The sequence below is a fragment of the Ailuropoda melanoleuca genome, chromosome 1 (genome assembly GCF_002007445.2).
Source record: "Ailuropoda melanoleuca isolate Jingjing chromosome 1, ASM200744v2, whole genome shotgun sequence".
Taxonomy (NCBI): Eukaryota; Metazoa; Chordata; class Mammalia; order Carnivora; family Ursidae; genus Ailuropoda; species Ailuropoda melanoleuca.
Window position 1 is genome coordinate 211,171,262 of NC_048218.1, and position 16,990 is coordinate 211,188,251.

The 16,990-nt window shown below is 49.3% G+C and overlaps 1 protein-coding gene across 1 annotated transcript in view; it reads left to right on the forward strand.

Moving 5' to 3' along the window:
- Positions 1–16,990, forward strand: part of UBE3C (ubiquitin protein ligase E3C) — a 118,006-nt gene that overhangs the window by 86,002 nt on the left and 15,014 nt on the right. The window contains exons 19-21 of the mRNA XM_002925260.4: positions 8,841–9,053; positions 16,130–16,318; positions 16,422–16,488. Coding sequence (XP_002925306.2) covers positions 8,841–9,053; positions 16,130–16,318; positions 16,422–16,488 — 469 coding nt within the window. The remainder of the gene's footprint in view (positions 1–8,840; positions 9,054–16,129; positions 16,319–16,421; positions 16,489–16,990) is intronic.

Below are 16,990 nucleotides of genomic sequence, written 5' to 3' on the forward strand. Positions count from 1 at the left end.
GCGCTTGCCGGAGGAGCGCCTAGAGGAGGCAGCGGGCAGGGCTCCGGCGCTCGGTGCGGTACGTGCACGGGCGGTCTGCGCAGGAAGCGGAGGCCGAGTGCAGGGCGCAGCTGTGGGCGGTGGGAGCCCGCGAGCCGTCCTTCTGAGCGTCCACTGTCTTGAGGCAGGAGGCAGCCTTTGGCCGGTTGAAGGTGGGGAGGGACGGTGAGATGAGGAGGAGGCAGGGGTCTCGAAGGGTGACTCCCAAGAGCAGCAGTAGGGCTGCTGCGTGCGGCTTGTCTGTCAGGCCTTTTCGTGGACCCTGTCCCCAGCCTGCTGGGCCCAGAACTATGGGGTGGGGCCCAGCAGCCTGCGCGTTGGTTCCCTCTGCGTCTGAGGATTGCAGGCGGGGAAATACAGCAGGACCGCCAGCTGGCCTCAGGCACCCTTGAGGCTGGCAGCATCATTTGCGGGGGGAGGGTCCAGACACAGACGCAGGTGTGGCAGTAGGTTGAACCCAGGGTGGGCGGTGTTTGCCGGGCAAATACAATAAAGAGCTAGCTGGGTGCAGGGGAATTGAGGGCACGAAAGGTGATTACGGCCGTGAACCTTTAAACCTGGGCTGTGGAGAGGAGGCTCTTCATGAGGGTCCAGGGACAGGGAAACAGGAAGGTGACAAGATGAGGGATGGTGTTGTGGTTGGCAGTGGGGGCCACGTGGACTGGTCAGGAAGGAGTCAGAGGGTGGGGTGGTTGAAATCAGCTCAGGGAGGAGCGCTCAGTTACTGGCAGCAACAGTTCCAGGACAGGCCTGAAGACTGAGTGCCTGGGCGAGGCAGAGGACGGCAGGGAGCAGAGTAACAAAGACACAGGAGAGTGGACGGGAGACGGCCACGGGGACGGGGTCAGAGTGCGGGAGACGGCCACGGGGTCAAGCTCAGGGTCAGAGTGCGGGAGACGGCCGTGGGGTCAGGGTCAGGGTCAGAGTGGGGAGACGGCCACGCGGTCAGGGTCAGAGTGGGGAGATGGCCGGGGTCAGGGTCAGGGTCAGAGTGCGGGAGATGGCCACAAGGTCAGAGTGAGCGTGTGAGAGACGGCCACAGGGTCAGTGTCAAGTTGTGCAGGAGAAAGCCCTGAGTCAGGATCAAGGTCAGGGAGCTGGCAGTGGGGGCTCTGGCCCAACAGCAGGAGAGTCAAAGCCATGGACAGGTGGTGGCAGGTGTGGTGTAGAGTGGCAGTGAGAAACGGGGGGGTCCTTACCTCACTTTTCCCACTGGAGCACGAGTGCGGTAGAGCAAACAACGACCAAAGGAGAGAAGGGTGCTGAGGAGTGTGAAGAGCGTAGCACTCAGGGCGCCCGGGTGGCTCAGTCAGTGAAGCGTCCGACTCTGGATTTTGGCTCAGGTCATGATCTCAGGATTGTGGGATCAGCCTGCATCAGGCTCCACACTTGGCAGAGTCCTCTTTTCTCCCTCTGCCCCTCCCCATGTGTTCTCTCTCTCTCTCTCTCTCTCTCCAATAAACAAGTCTTTAAAAAAAAAAAAAAGCATAGCACAACCCATGCTGCAAACAGTGCTAAATGTTGCAGTATTGTCAGGAATAATCCCGTTTCTTAGAAATGAAACCAAGAACACAAAAAGAAAAAAAAAATAGGTTGCACTTCATCAAAAATTTTTTTGCTTCAAAGAACACCATCAGACTGAAAGGACAACCCACTAAAAGGAGGAAGTATTTGTAAGTCAAATCTGATAAGAGGCTTGCACTAGGATATAGAAAGGACTCCGTGATAAAAAGACAAACTAATTTTAGAATGGGCAAAGGACCTGAATAGATATTCCTCCAAAGAAGATCAGTAAATGAGCAATAAGCCCATGAAAAGGTGCTCACCATCATTAGTCATCAGGAAAATGCACATCAGAACCACAGTGCAAGACCGCTTCATGCTCACGAGACGGAAGGAGTCACGAAGACTGATAATACCCAGTGCTGGCAAGGCTGTGGTGAAATCAGGCCACCCATGCGTGAGGGTCAAGAGCGAATGTGAGACAGTGCGGACGAGCCACGGCTACAGAGTTCCCTTTTGACCCAACCAACGTGTGTTCACGCAGAAAGCGTTCACTGTAGCGCTCTCTGTAACAGCCTAGAGGGTGACATGAGTCAGATGTCTGTCGTCACAGAGAAGAACAGAACTGGCCTGTCCATACCACAGGATACGATTTGGCCATGAAAAGGAATGAAGTCCTGAGTCGTTACGACACCACTGAACAAAACAGGCTACGTGAAGAAAGCGAATCACAGAAGATCAACATTCTAGGATTCCGCCCATCTGAAGTGTCCAGAGCGGGAAATCTATGAAGTGAGAAAGTAGATTAATGATCGTCCCAGACTGGGAGGGTGGGAGAAATGACCACGAAGAGGTAAAGGGTTTCTTTTGTGGGGGATGAAAATGTTCAAAAATTAATTGTGCTGATGGTTGCCTAACTCAGTCACGATAAGAGCCATTGGATTGTTTACTTTAAATGGGTGAATTGTCATTTATGTGAATCATATCTCAATAAAGCTATTACCAAAAAAATAGTACGATGCAGTGATTTTGTAAGAGACAAAAAGGGTCAAAGGAGTTAGAAGGAGAGCTCGATACGGGGTGGAGGTTTCGGGTGTGGTCGTTTGAGCCAGAGGAGCCCTGGCGGTCCTGTGTCTCATCATCTTGGAGAGAAAGTTCTCAGCGCCTGGCAATAACGAAGTTATTCAGCCTGGAGGGATGTCCATATCCTCAAATTCCTAGGGAGGTAGTGTGGCAGATTTCAGTCTGTATTTTATTACCCTGTGCGGTGGGTGAATCTTCAAACCTGAAAGATGTTTCCTTTAGTTAGTGAAAATGGCTCTCCCGAGTGGGGTGCCTTAACTGGGCCTCAGTGTTTTTCTGCACTCCTGATAAATCTTTCAGAAGCAGGGATGTAACAACGTCCTGAAACTCCCAGCTATTTACTTCTTGTGATTTGTCACTTTGGCGAACCCTTTCGGTTCTTGATCTTCCAGAAATGCCCCTGTGGGCAGAGCGGGAGCACGAGAGCCGTGTCTTGGGTGGAGCTGGGGCCTGGGCAAGTACGGTTAGACGCACACACGGGAAGGAAGCCTCAGCGCTCGGCTGGTCGAGTTTATTCCACATACGGCTTGCTTTCTGGATGTCCAACGAGATCGGATTTGAGAAGCGAACTCTCATCTCCCACCCACCCAGCATCCCTGCAGGTTCTCAGAAGGAGAGCTATTAAAGTAAAGCTGTCAAAGCGTTAGGTGCAGATCCTCAGCTGCGAGGAACAAGAAAAGACCTGTCCTCGTGGAAGCGTTTGCTTCCAGCGCACGGGCGGTGCAGCCAGCAGCGCCCCCGCCCAGCCTCCCGTGCTTCTGGTGTGAGGAGGCGCCCGAGGGAGGGTCTCAGAGAAGACTGCTCCGGGACATGAGCAAGGCCCAGGCGCTCGCCCACTGGCAGTTGGGAGCCTCTGTAGGGAAGAGGAAGGCGGTGCCAGCATCCTGGTGTGGAGCCTCAGGCTTTCAGGGATTCCTTTTCTTTAACTCAGTTGTGCTTGGTGGACATTTGCTGAATCGTGAATGGACAGAGGCTCTATTTTGGGGTTTAAAGATTTTATTGATTGATTGATTGATTTGAAAGAGAGAGAGAGAGCACCATCCTGGGGAGCAGCAGAGAGGGAGAAGCAGACTCCCCGCAGGGAGCCCGACATGGGGCTCGATCCCAGGACCCTGGGATCATGACCTGAGTCGAGGGCTCAACCGACTGACCCACACAGGCGCCCCAGAGTCACTATTTGGAGAAGGCTATAGGGTGCCCAAGAGTGTGCAGGAGTGTGGACCTGGAAGGGCTACCTCGCCGTCTTGGGTGGTGAGAGCGCACAGGAGATACATGGGAATATGGGACATTGCCCCGTCACGCTGGTCTTCACATTCAGTGTCGCTGCCACTGCGTTGACAAAAGAGTGAACAGTGTGGAAAGACCTTTGGGATAGGATTGTGAAGACCCAGGGGTTTGAAATGAATCGTGACACATACGTAGTTTTGCATAACCTGAAGCGTCGCAAAAGAGAATGGGTTTTTGCAAACAGATTCACGGTTGTAGAATTCCAGTGTGGAAAGTGGTCCCTAGCACATAGGTGGCACTTAATAAATGTCTCTTGATGATGCCACGTGCTGTGCGGAGACTTGGGCATTAAGGATGAGGTGTGTTTTCCGCCCTATGGGAGCTGATGGTCCTGAAGGTCCACCGCAGTCCCCGTCAGAGACCGTGTTTTCCACTCGCGGTCATTCATTTTGAAGCACAACTATTATGTAGCACGTTACTATCAGCCCACATCCTTATGGTACATTTCTTTTTTATTTTTTTAAACTCCAAGGTTAGCATGATCTGAAATAATTAAAATTATTATCTTCTTGCTCAATTAGGGTGGCTTTAACACAAGACAACTCTGATATAGTTTTTAGATGAAGTTATAAATGTGCGCTTTAGAACTACCTGAAGATTGATAGAGATGCATTTGAAAAGCATTATTTTTTTATTGATTCTTAATGTAGTAAATTACTGACGCTATTTGGCAGCAAACAGAAATGGCCTCTCGTGGTTCACATTTATTCTCCCGATAGTGCCACGATTTGCATTAATTGCATTGCGACTGCACTCACTTATATTAAAAGGCTTCTACTATAATTAATCCTTTTTATTTCAAATCATTTGGCACAATTTCTAGCTATAAACACTCATAAAAGACAGACAGTTGAAAAATACGTTACAGGTTTTTTCCATATACCTATTGCAGTTTTTTTCGTGACAAGTGGTTATTGATGTGCTTCTGGAACAAGTGTGGTGCGACCGGCGGAGAATTAAGGCCAGTGTGAAAAATGCTAAGTGGATTGTTTTGCATAAAAAATAGGCAGTTTTGAAATTGTATAATTAACCTGTGTTTAGAAAATACCTTGATTTATGCTTACATTTGTATCGCAGTTGCATACATTATGGAAATTTAATTTATAATCCATTTAGCTGATGCAATCATAGTTTTTAGTGCTATCATTTATTAGTGCTTGTATATTAAATGCTCTAAAGGCTTAAACCTGCCTTATGTAAAAAATTATACCTAGGCATTTACATTTATGAGTCACAGTGGGATTTCTGTTTAAAATTCAGGTAGCTCTGATATATTTAACGAATTTCACTGGTTTTTTGTTACTAATGCAGAAATGGCAAACAATGGCCTTACATATCGAACATCACATGATTTACACTTCCAGCTTACTTTAAAGTCCGCTGTACAAATGAGGCTTTTCTTCAACACCTGGAATCAATCATGGCTTCTGGCGTAGAATGCTGTCCTTGGCTTTGAAGCCATCCTTCATTTAGAAGTAATGGGATTTTTAAGTGCTCCAGGTTAATAGTATTAGCCATTCTTAACTTGAAGCAAACTGTGGTTTTTCAAAACAACTCTTCCTTTGCATTATCAGTAGACGAGTGAAGTGCTGGTCGCCATCTTACTGCTCATTCTCTCATTCACAAGTCCTTTTTCGCCACGTTTTCAGAATAAATTGGGTATTCATTAGCCTTCAGATCAGAAATAAAAAGCATAGGGACATAAGACTTTGGTTTCCCTGGCACAGAACATCTGGAGTCTTAGCTGGAGGGGGATGTTATGAAATGTGTAGTTAACGGATGGTGAACCTGGAGTCCGTAGACGTGTTAACCTTGGGAAGAAGTGTTCACTCATTCTGTCTGTCAGCGGCGTGCTGGGACAGGAAGCCAGTGCCCTCTGGATGTTCCTTTCAGGACAGTGTTTAATGGCTCTCTTCTGGTTCCTTCCAGTCCTGAGAGTGGAGAGACTGTGGAGTGTGGGTCTCGCTCAAGGTGACCTGAGCACTGTCCGGAGGCGTAGGAGGAGCAGGGAAGCACTCGTGTGCGGGCGCGTTTTCTGGTGTGTTTACGGATCAGTGGTTCGCGGACGAGTGCCACCACTGATTGTGGCCCTTGCGGAAGTGGCGCACACCCGATGTGATGCGTTGAGTAAACACTGCGGCGGTGTCAGGAAACGTCGCCAGGGAAGGGCTCCTGAGCCCACGTGCAGGGTGGCGCGGGGGCTGGAGGCTCGGACGCCGGAGCCCCTGCTCCCTGGAGGCTGCTGTTAGTCTCCTGTGAGTTCGTTCGCACAGGTGTGTCACCAGAGCCCCGTGTCTCACATCTCGCGTGTGTGGATGGAGTCGGGTGAATGGCCTCCTGGAAGAGGGCCTTCCGAAGTCGCGGTCTCACGGATGACTACCCCGGGATCACGGTTTGTTTTTATGGTGGCTTCCGTGAGCAGCGTGATGGCACTTGGATCTTTCAGCAGTGACTTAAAGAAAAGCTCTGAATGCATCCGCGGCACAGCAGGCACGGCACAGCCCCCTGAGCACTTTCTGAAGCGGGGCTCCCCCGCCAGCCCCCCCAAAAGAGAAAGGTTTGTGAGAACATATGCCTCCAGCTCCCCGCCTACCGAGAGAGGGCGGCGAGTCCATTCTCCCTGTCATGGCGTGGGTCATGGAATTCCAGATTTCCCCTGGGCTTCTGTAGAGGAGGGCCTCTGGCCTTCTGCTCAGGAGATCTTCCAGATCGGCCGATGGAAATGAGACCAATGACGTGTGCCCTGCGCGCCCCTGGTACGGAGCGGCACCAGCCCAGAGCAGCTCAGTGTCACTAGAACGTTCTTGACAGGCTTGTCAGGGCTTCCGAGTCCACCATCTGTTGGAGTCAAATAATAAGAATGTTTCTGAAGATTTTACAGCCCAGTTCTGATTCCTTGTTGTATTTTATAGCCTTAGGCCATAGGAGTATTTATCATGCAAGATGAACCCCAGCATCATGCTGGAAAGCCTGTATCATTGGGCGCCCCCCTCAATCTCTGGATAGAGAATCTGGAAATTAATATAGTAATATTCACCAGCACTTAATTTATCCAGCACCACTGCATGTCAGGGAAATGCAAATTAAAACCATAATGAGATACCCCATTGCACCAACCAGAATAACTAAACTTTAAAAAGACTGACCACACTAATAATCGGTGAGGTTCTGGCCAGCTGGAACCTTCCTGCGTTGCTGGTCATGGCGGAAAATGGTTGCACTTTGGAAAGCAGCATGTCGCTGCCTAATACAGCTAAACGTCCCTCATGCCCAGAGCTTCCCTGTTAACAGGCCTGATCATATCCTGAGAGAAGTCAGAGCACAGATCCACAGAAAGGCTCGCGCTGACGGTGCAGCGGCTCTGCTGTCCTAGCCGCAGGTGGGAAGCAGCTCACATGTCCACCGTCAGGTCCCGGGCTGGAGATACTACACGGCCTCGTGTAAAAGAGCCAACAGTAACATGGACGAATCTCAAAAACATCGTGTTGTGAGGAGGCACACGCTGTCTCATGCCGTTGGGGGCGTCCTGGGGGTGACAAAGTCTGCCCGTGGTGATGGCCGCAGAGGGGGGTTCACGTGAGGGAGGGTGTGGCCGAAGGACGGGAGGGACTCTCGTGGGGAGCTTGGGAGGGGGAGCGTTCGGTGTCTTAACCCGGGGGGCCGCTGCACGGGCACAAATACGGTAATTCATCAAGCGGTACTCGTAGGTCGTACATTTTATTTTACTCTACGTAAATTACCCTTTAATGTACACAAGTGAAAAGACAGTTATGTGTGTGGCCCTTGCACACAAAAGTAAACAGTAACTCGGAGTGGAGACATCCTCCGTGCGGGCGTCAGGGCGTCTGGGTTTGACGCCAGCCCTGCCACGTGCTGACTCGTCATGTCCACATAAGTGCCTGTGAGTCCCAAGGCCCCGTCTCTTCAGTGTAGAACAGGCCTGGCAAACTGCAGCCTGTGGGCCGGCTCCAGCCTGCCCCCTGTTGTCGTGGGGTCAGTGTGCTAAGAATGCTTTTTCCTTCTGATGGCTGAAACAATCTACAGAATAGTATTTCTTGACATTGGGAATCACATGCAATCCAGTCCTGGCACACAGCTGCCCTCACTTGCCCACTCGCTGTCTGTGTTCCTCTTTAGCTGTAAAGGCCTAGTGGAGGGGTGGCCACCCAGCCGGTCCAGCCTGCTGTCGTGGGCTGAATTGTGACCCCCAAAAAGATGATGTTCCATCCTAATCCCCCGTACCTGTGAGCCTGATGTTATTTGGAAGTGACCCTTTGCATATGAGTCATCCTGGGTTAAGAACGGCTCCCCAGATCCAGTGACTGGTCTCTGTAAGAGAAGGGAGAGGCAGCAGCAGACACACACAGGGAAGACAGCCTCTCGAAGGGGCAGAGTTCTGAGTGACTCAGCCAAAAGCCAGGGGCCACCAGGTCTGTTTGGCCACATCTGAGAAGACACGGAGGCCTTTCAAGAGACTGTGCCCTGCTGCCACCTTGAGTCAGACGTCTGGCCCGGCTGAGTTTCTGTTCTCAGCCCCCGGCGCGTGGTCCTTTGTTCCAGCAGCCCTCGGAGACTCCTACGGCTGCAAAGCTTCACAGAAAGCACGTGTCCACCTCTGTGGCAGCACAAGAGGTGTGGCCTTGCACACCCCCATCGGTGTGCACGTTCTGTGAGTCAGCCCTAAAATGCGCTGGTGGTCTGCTCTAGAATTTGTGGCACGCTGAGTACTTGCACTGAATGGTTAACCTGGCCTGGCACGCGGTGAGTGCTCACCAAATACCAGCCTCCACCACCAGCATCGTTGTGAAGAAAACGTATCTGCTGTCAGGATTCTGTTAAATCTCAGGTTAGACTTTTTTTATTGGTAGGCAGTGTGAAGAACGAATTCCTCTGAAATGCTAATCGTTGTTCCTTGTTCTCATTTGAAGGCTCTCTATGAAAATATGCTGGTAGAATTGCCCTTTGCTGGCTTCTTCCTGTCCAAATTGCTTGGAACCAGCGCGGACGTGGACATCCATCATCTAGCCTCCTTAGATCCTGAAGTGTATAAGAATCTGCTTTTTCTCAAGAGCTACGAAGGCGACGTGGAGGAACTGGGGCTGAACTTCACTGTGGTGAACAATGACCTGGGAGAGGCACAGGTGAGGGGGCCCTTCGCCGGTTTGTTACTGACCAGCTTCTGTTCCCACGGCGATGGGGAGGATTTCCTTCCGTGTGGAAATGCTTTAGTGCCTTTCCAGTGCGCTGAGGGTTAGACGTGGGGGTGGGGGGGTGGGGGGCTGGAGACACAGGAGCCCCAGTCCTCTGTGACAGCTGTCCTCTGGGATGCTCTTCCCGGGGCTGCTGCGTGTCTGGCTGTCGGTCCCAGGGAGTGGTGGTTAGCCCTGAGGGTCTCTGTGCGCCTCCGTTCCTTGCCCACTCTCAGTGGACCTCGGGTACTCTGACCCCAATCACTGGCCCTCATTATCAGTCTGGTTGGTCTGGCTCTCTTTATCTTTTTTTTTTTTTTTTTTTAAGATTTTATTTATTTGACAGAGATAGAGACAGCCAGTGAGAGAGGGAACACAAGCAGGGGGAGTGGGAGAGGAAGAAGCAGGCTCCTAGCGGAGGAGCCTGATGTGGGGCTCGATCCCATAACGCCGGGATCACGCCCTGAGCCGAAGGCAGACGCTTAACCGCTGTGCCACCCAGGCGCCTCTATCCTTTTTTAAAAGAAAAACCCTACATGTTAGAGATTGAAACTGATTGTTTAAATGACAGCATTATTGGGGTATAATTTGCACACCAGAAAGTGCACACTTTAGAGCACGGCGTGGGTCAGCGCGTTCCGGGAGCGTGCACCCCTCGCCGGCATCTCCGTTCAGGATGGTTCCGTCTCCCCAGAGAAGCCGTGAACGCATTAGCAGGTCCCTCCGACCCAGCGTAGGTGAGCACGGTCTTAATGCTGTCCGCGCTCGTCTGCCCCAGGCCTGGTCCCTAACTGGAATCTTACAGCCCCTAGCCTGCCGTGACCGGCTTCATCCCCTTGTTGCAGGAGCCAGGACCTCATCCCTTCTTCCGGCTGAGCGGCTCCGCACTGTATGAGACACCACATTTTCTCTCTCAGTTGACGGACAGTTGGGTTATTTCCACTTTTCAGCTGTTAGGAAGAATATGCTATGAACATTCTTGTACAACATACTGACTGTGGAAGAATCGATAACGTCTGGGATTTGCTTCCAGTATGATGAGGGGGGTGGCAGTGGGTGGAGGTGGAGAGAAGCTAGATTGGCCATGAGGTGGAACTTGCTGAAATGGCGGTCGGGGTGTGGGCGTTCGGCGTACTTTTTCATCTACGTTAGCATATGTTCGAATGTCCCCATAATTTACAAAACCTTTTTTTACGTGTATCGATGAACCAAATTATTTGAGGACCTTTGAAGTCGTACTTGTTAATATCTCATTTCGGCAGGTGTTAAAGTGACCAGTGTGCTTCTCTAATTTATTTTTGGTTTTCAGACAAATAGGTCTGTTTTGTGGGGAAAAACAGCTTTTCTGCTATTATGTAGATCAGTAATCTTTTCTGAATCTAGTAGTTGTATTTTAACTACAAAACAGTTGTTACCTTCAAACTTTGTAAATTTCTGTTATTCGTTTTTAATTCAGGCCTTCAAAGGGCATCAGCTTTGCCAACTTAAAAGTAACTCCATATTAAATCTGTACTTGGTCAAATCACCTTTGATAATGCGTTGACCCATTCAGGGTACTCCTTAACTAACCCTCAGGTTGTCAGCACTAACATTTTGTTTCGATAAACGCATATACTGAACAAATTGGAGTTAATGCAGTTTTGGTTATTTTTGTATCATATTACCTACTTGTCCCCGTGCCTCGTCTGTATTTCTTCATCCATTCATGAGACAGCATTGCCTCTGTACCAGCCATGATGCTGTGCATAGGAAGTTTTTTCCTAGACTAGGAGAGCATACACATTCCAACAGGGGAGGCAGATGTGAGCAGTAGCTCAGCCCCAAGTGGAGAGCTACCTGGGAGACATGCTGGGTGGGTGGAAAGGTGTTCACCAGGCAGGCGAGCACACTTAGACATGGCTAAGCTTATGGGTGTACAAGAGTAGATAGGCAGATGCCAGCAAGTCCGGGCTTCTCCTGTTGTCGTGGAGAACAGTTAGAGGCCTTGGGCTCTAGAAAGGGTAAAGATACCCTCAGAAGGAGAACCAGTGTTTCATTCCGTAGCTGGTTTGCAGTATTTCGGGGTGTCAGGGTAAGATGGCCTAAACAGATGCATTTCAGAGCCAGCAGGAAAATGAGTAACAGGAAACACTTGAGGGGCACTGGCTGGATTGGTCGGTGGAGCATGACTCTTGATCTCGGGGTTGTGGGTTCGAGCCCCATGTTGAATGTAGAGATTACGTAAAAAAAATAAAATCCTGGGGCGCCTGGGTGTCTCAGTCGTTAAGCATCTGCCTTCAGCTCAGGGCGTGATCCCAGGGTTCTGAGTTTGAGCCCTGCATTGGGCTCCCTGCTCCACTGGGAGCCTGCTTCTTCCTCTCCCACTCCCCCTGCTTGTGTTCCCTCTCTTGCTGACTATCTCTCTTTCTGTCAAATAAATAAATAAAATCTTTTAAAAATAATAATAATAAATAAAATAAAATCCTTAAGAAAAGGGGGAAAAAAACACAAAAAACCCTGAGCCTTCCTCCCCAGGAAGCTGAGATTTGGATTCTGTGAGTCAGGACAGGACCCAGGAGAAGCCTGCTTATGTTCTGGGTTAGGTGGTCCAGAATAAGGAGAAATCACAACGTGGGGGTTAAGCAGTGAAAAACGTTTTAACGAGAGAACGTCTGTATCATCCTCATTTTTAAAGTTACGGTCTATAGGTATAGGTCAGTATCTTGAGCAAAGTGGATTTTATTTGAGTCAGAGGAGGATGGGACAGGCAGGGCATTCTTGCACTGAATTCCCTGTCCCCTCCCCTGTGCCCTGGTGCCCACTGTTCTACTGCGGGTCTCTGTGAGTTTGACGACTGTGAGGACTTCACCTGCGTGCGTGCATACGATACCTGTCCTTTTGTGACTGGTTTATGTCACTGAGCATGATGTCCTCCAAGTTCTCCTGTGACGCAGCACAAGTCTGACTCTCTTCCTTCTTCAGGCAAATAGTCCATAATCGGTATGGCTCGTGTTTGTTTATCCGTTCATCGCCCGATGGACGTTAGAGTTGTCTCCGCTATCATGAATAATGATGCTGCGAACATGGCTGTACGAATACCTGTGGGAGTCCGTGCGTTCCGTTCTCGTGGGTGTATTCCTAGAAGTGGGATTGCTGGGTCATACGGTGATCCTAAGGGTTCACTCTTGGAGTACCCGCATACCGTTTTCCACCGTGGCTGCACCGTCTTGTCTTTCCGCCAGCACCGCACAGGGGTTCTGATCTCTCCCCGTGCTTGCCAACACTTCTTCCTGCTTTCTTTTCCCTCTCTCTCAGTCTTTTAAAAAAAATAACAGCCATCCTACTGTGTGTGAAGTGCTGTCTCGTTGTGCTGTGCTAGTCCTGAGAGTGCTTTGGGAAGGTTCTGAGATTTAAGACCTTTGTGTTGGCTTCCTCCCTGGACCGCAGAACCGTGGCACGGCCCCCACACCACAGTGATGTCTTGAGAAACCAAGACAAGCACACACACAGATTCATACGTCCTCCTTCTAAATTCTCTGGGTATTTTTGAATGTCTGTCTTCGTGGTATTTGAATTTTAGTCTTACTTCTTGGCCTTTAAAAAGCTACCTATTTAATGGGGCGCCTGGGTGGCTCAGTCAGTCTAGCGTCCGACTCTTGGTTTCGGCTCAGGTCATGATCTCGGGGTTGTGAGATGGAGTCCCAAGGTAGGGGCTCTGCTCCGTGCTCAGCAGGGAGTCTGCTTGGGATTCTCTCTCTTCTCCCTCTGCCCCCACGTCCCCCCACCGTGCATGCGCATACGTTTGCGCGCTCTCTATCTCTCAAATAAATAAATAAATATAATCTTTAAAAAAAAAGAAGGTAAAAAACTACCTATGTAAGAAATAGGTGTGGATTAAATCCTAAGTGGGAATAAAGGAAATGATAACCGCCTCGGGCCTCCTGCTTCCCTCTCTTACTTGGACACCTCTAGGTGTTCTTGAGAGCGGACCTCAACACTGTGAAAGAAAGTAAGAATGAGGACAGAACCCCATTCTGTTTGGTTACAGCTTACTTAGTGGCTTTTGTTTCTGCCTCATCCATCTTATAGAGCTAAAGTTTCAACATGCAAAATTCAGATTTTTGGGAAAGATGAGGTCTGTTACTGGCGTGAGGACGCTGGGATCACACACACAGTGAGGCTGCTCGTCCCTGCTGCCTCGCTCCACCTGGTGGCACGATTTAAAAATGAAATGAAAGTGCCAGGGCAGTCAGTTTTATAATGACCTGTCCACGGCCTTTGCTAATGGGAGTATTTCCCATTTTTCCTTCTGAGATAGATGATAATAGTGAAATGTAGCCTATGTAAGAGTTCCATTAAAGCACCACTGGTAATATTGGAATCTATTAAAAGCAAAAGTGTGAAGTTACGATGTTCCAATTATTCATAGAAATCCCCACTGAATAAAGAGATTGTGGATGACAGTGCAGAGGAAGAATTACACGAAAGAGTCCAACAGGAAAAATTAAGAAAGTCACTGGTAATGCAGCTAATTTGTGGGGGAGATCTTATGGATTTCTGGAGATGGATATAAAAACGTAGTCCTCTGTACACCTTTGAGTTTATAAAATACTGTGATTTAAAGATCTCTAATATGCAAATACTTCATTATGTTGGTAGGTTATGTTAATTAATTTTCCCTTTTAAAATACTAGTGTTTGTCCCCAGCTTGTTTTCTTTGTTCTTTGGTATTGTCGATATGGCCGTGTGTGCCTGCTTAAAAACGCACATGAAATTCTAGACCACGAATTTGTACACGTAGCTTTGCTGAGGAAAGTGCTCAGGATTTAAGATGGTCCCGTAAGAGATCGTTGTTAGTGCAAAGCATGAACCTGCGTCACGAGACCTTGTTCAAGTCCTGGTTGTGCGTCTGTGCCGCGTGGCTCCGAGGATGAAGTGAGCTTGTTCAGGTAGTGAGCGACGCGAGCCGCCAGCGTCCTGCAGCCGCGCTCAGGAGTGTCGGGAGAGAGCGCTCAATATGAGGACTGCTCTGGTTCCACGTTAGAGATTTAAATATGCCCTCAACACTGAAACCCTAGGACGGGTTTGACATGATTTTAGACGCGGATAGTTGTTTCGATGTAGCCTAGAGAGGAGTTTAGATGACCACAACGCAGTCCCTGGGCCGTCACTAGAAACGTCATTGCCGTCCAATCAGGAAGGGTAACTGGGGCTTTGGAAGTCTTTTACCCAATCGTTTCCCGGGTCCTTTGTCCTTGAATCACTCAGTACAGGCTCATTTATTACCTGTTGTTAATCCACTTAAAGTAAGGGGTGGTAGTTTGTACATTAAAACCGAGCTGCAAGCTCGTGAGGCCCAGGTAACAGATGGCCTGTCAGCGGACGGCGACCACAGAGGCATTGCGGCCCCTCCCCGAAGCAGAGACGTGCAAGGAAATGTGGGTTCAGAGCCTTGCACGGAGCACGAGAATTAGTGAGAAGGGAGGCATCATCTAGATCGTGCAATATGGAAAGAGGCAAATCTAAGAAAGCTTTGTGACTTCTGTAGCGTGAGATGGCCGTGGAACCACTGGGCGTAGGATGACTTTGGTAAAGTGCTTCAGCAGATTGTAAAATGGCCCTTCTGTAAAGTGGTAAAAAAACTGGCTGAAATGCCATTTTCCAGAGCGGGGGAGGTGTTGTCTTTGTTATGCCTCGGGGTATACACAGAACCACGAGGAGGATGTACCCACGTTTTCCATAACCCGCAGTCCAGGCAGTGCTCTGTTGTACCCCCAGAAGTTTGCCACCCACTAGGTCGTTCTGGAACGTCTTGTCCACTTATCGTGGATTTGTTTCCTGTTTCTTTATCCTTAGCATAGCCGGCCTCATCCAGATGCATCTGAGAAGAGTAAACACACTTTAAAGAGTGCATTCTTGTAAATTAGGCTGATATGTTTATAATTACCTGTGGTGTTTGTCAGTCACCTTTGGTTTGTATGAGTTTACATAACCACAGTTCTAAGGTAGACAGAGCAAAGCTATCACCATTTTATTAATGATGAAAGCAGTTCACGGGGCGAGGGGAGTTGCGGGTGTCCCCGTTACCAGCACCGCTCGCCAGCTCTGTGCTAGACCTGCGGACCGTGCGAGCGTGGTTACGTGATGACGGAAGGCTGTCCTCTGGGACTCAGCGCAGATACGTAAGCAGCAGACCGGCCAGTCCTCTCTAACGTACCGCTGTCCTCTGAGCCCTATTTACAGTACTTCACGGGCGCCTGGCCGGCTCAGTCGGTCGAGCGTGCGGCTCTTGATCTCAGGGACATAGGTGTAGAGATGACTTAAACATAAAATCTTTAAAATAATGAAAGAGTGAAGTACTTCATCGTGGTGACAACATGGTGGAGATACAAAGAGAAGAATGTGCTGTTTGTACAAATATGAGTAATCATTCTGTTACAACCTTCATTCCTTAGGCCGTATTTTCTCCAGAATGAATCCCTTTTGATATGACATCATTTTTTAGTTCATATCTTTGCCCTTCGTAATTCATAATTTTTTTAACTTTTTTTTTTTAAGAGAGAAAGAGTGTGCACCTGTGTGTGACGGGGGGAGGGGCAGAGGGAGAGGGAAAGAGAGAATCTCAAGCAGACTCCCCAATGAGCACAGAGCCCCGACGCGTGGCTCCATTTCACGACCCTGAGATCGTGACCTGAGCCAAAGTCAAGAGTCAGATACGCCCCCCCCCCGCGACTGAGCCACCCAGGCGCCCCAGATTCCTAATTCTTTAAGAAAGCGTTGCCATGGCTACACTGCTGCGTCACTCCTGAGTGCTCCGGAGAAAGCACTGGTGGCTGACGATCTTAAAGACGGACTAGGATGCCAGGCTTTGGAGAACCCCATCAGAGGCGCGTCTTCCCCTACGTGGACTGGTGTGCGCACCAGTTACGCGGCTCTTCACTTAGCTTCTCGTGTACACGGCAGCGCTGTCAAGTTTCCTTCAAGTAAGTGTTTCTTGCTCTTGTTTTGCTCCAGTCAGAATTTTCAGACCCTTATTTTAATATTTACAGGTGGTCGAACTGAAATTTGGCGGGAAAGACATCCCCGTCACCAGCGCCAACCGGATCGCATATATCCACCTTGTCGCCGACTACCGGCTGAACAGGCAGATCCGGCAGCACTGCTTGGCCTTCCGACAGGGCCTGGCCAACGTGCTGGACCTGGAGTGGCTGCGCATGTTCGATCAGCAGGAGATCCAGGTACACTTGGCGCCGCCGCTCGCCGTCACGCTCGTCTCTTGTGACATGGGGACGCTTTCTGGGCACGTACCTCAAGTCTGATGAGTTGAACTTCTTCTTTCAGGTATTGATTTCTGGTGCACAAGTTCCCATAAGTCTAGAGGACCTGAAGTCCTTTACAAACTATTCAGGTAGGTTGTCACTACTAGTTATTTATCCCTGAGAATGTTACACATGGTATTTCCAGACTAATCTTCCTGTGCTTTTTGTTTGGCAATTCACTCACATGGTTCAGAGCCCGGCATGTGGGACGAGGTTACAGTGGGACCCCGGCTGCCGCATCCTGCCTCTACCTGTCCCGCCACAGCTCTTCTTGACTTTCTGTATTTACACACACGTGCAAAATTAGTTCTTACTTTCCTCACGTTTACACACGGTTCTGCATCTTATCATTTTCTCTTCACACCATGTCGTCTTAAGTCTCTACTAATGCATTGGGTCGCTTCCAGTCTTTTGCTTTTAAAACAGTGCTAGCCAAAAAAAACCCAAAACAAAAAACCACTAACAATTAAAAAGAATAAACAAAAAAATTGGACCTCATTTTTATTAAACTTAAAAGTTTCTGCTCTTCAAGAAAATGAAAAACCAATAAGAAGATATACAAATGGCCCATAAACACATAGAAAGATGGTC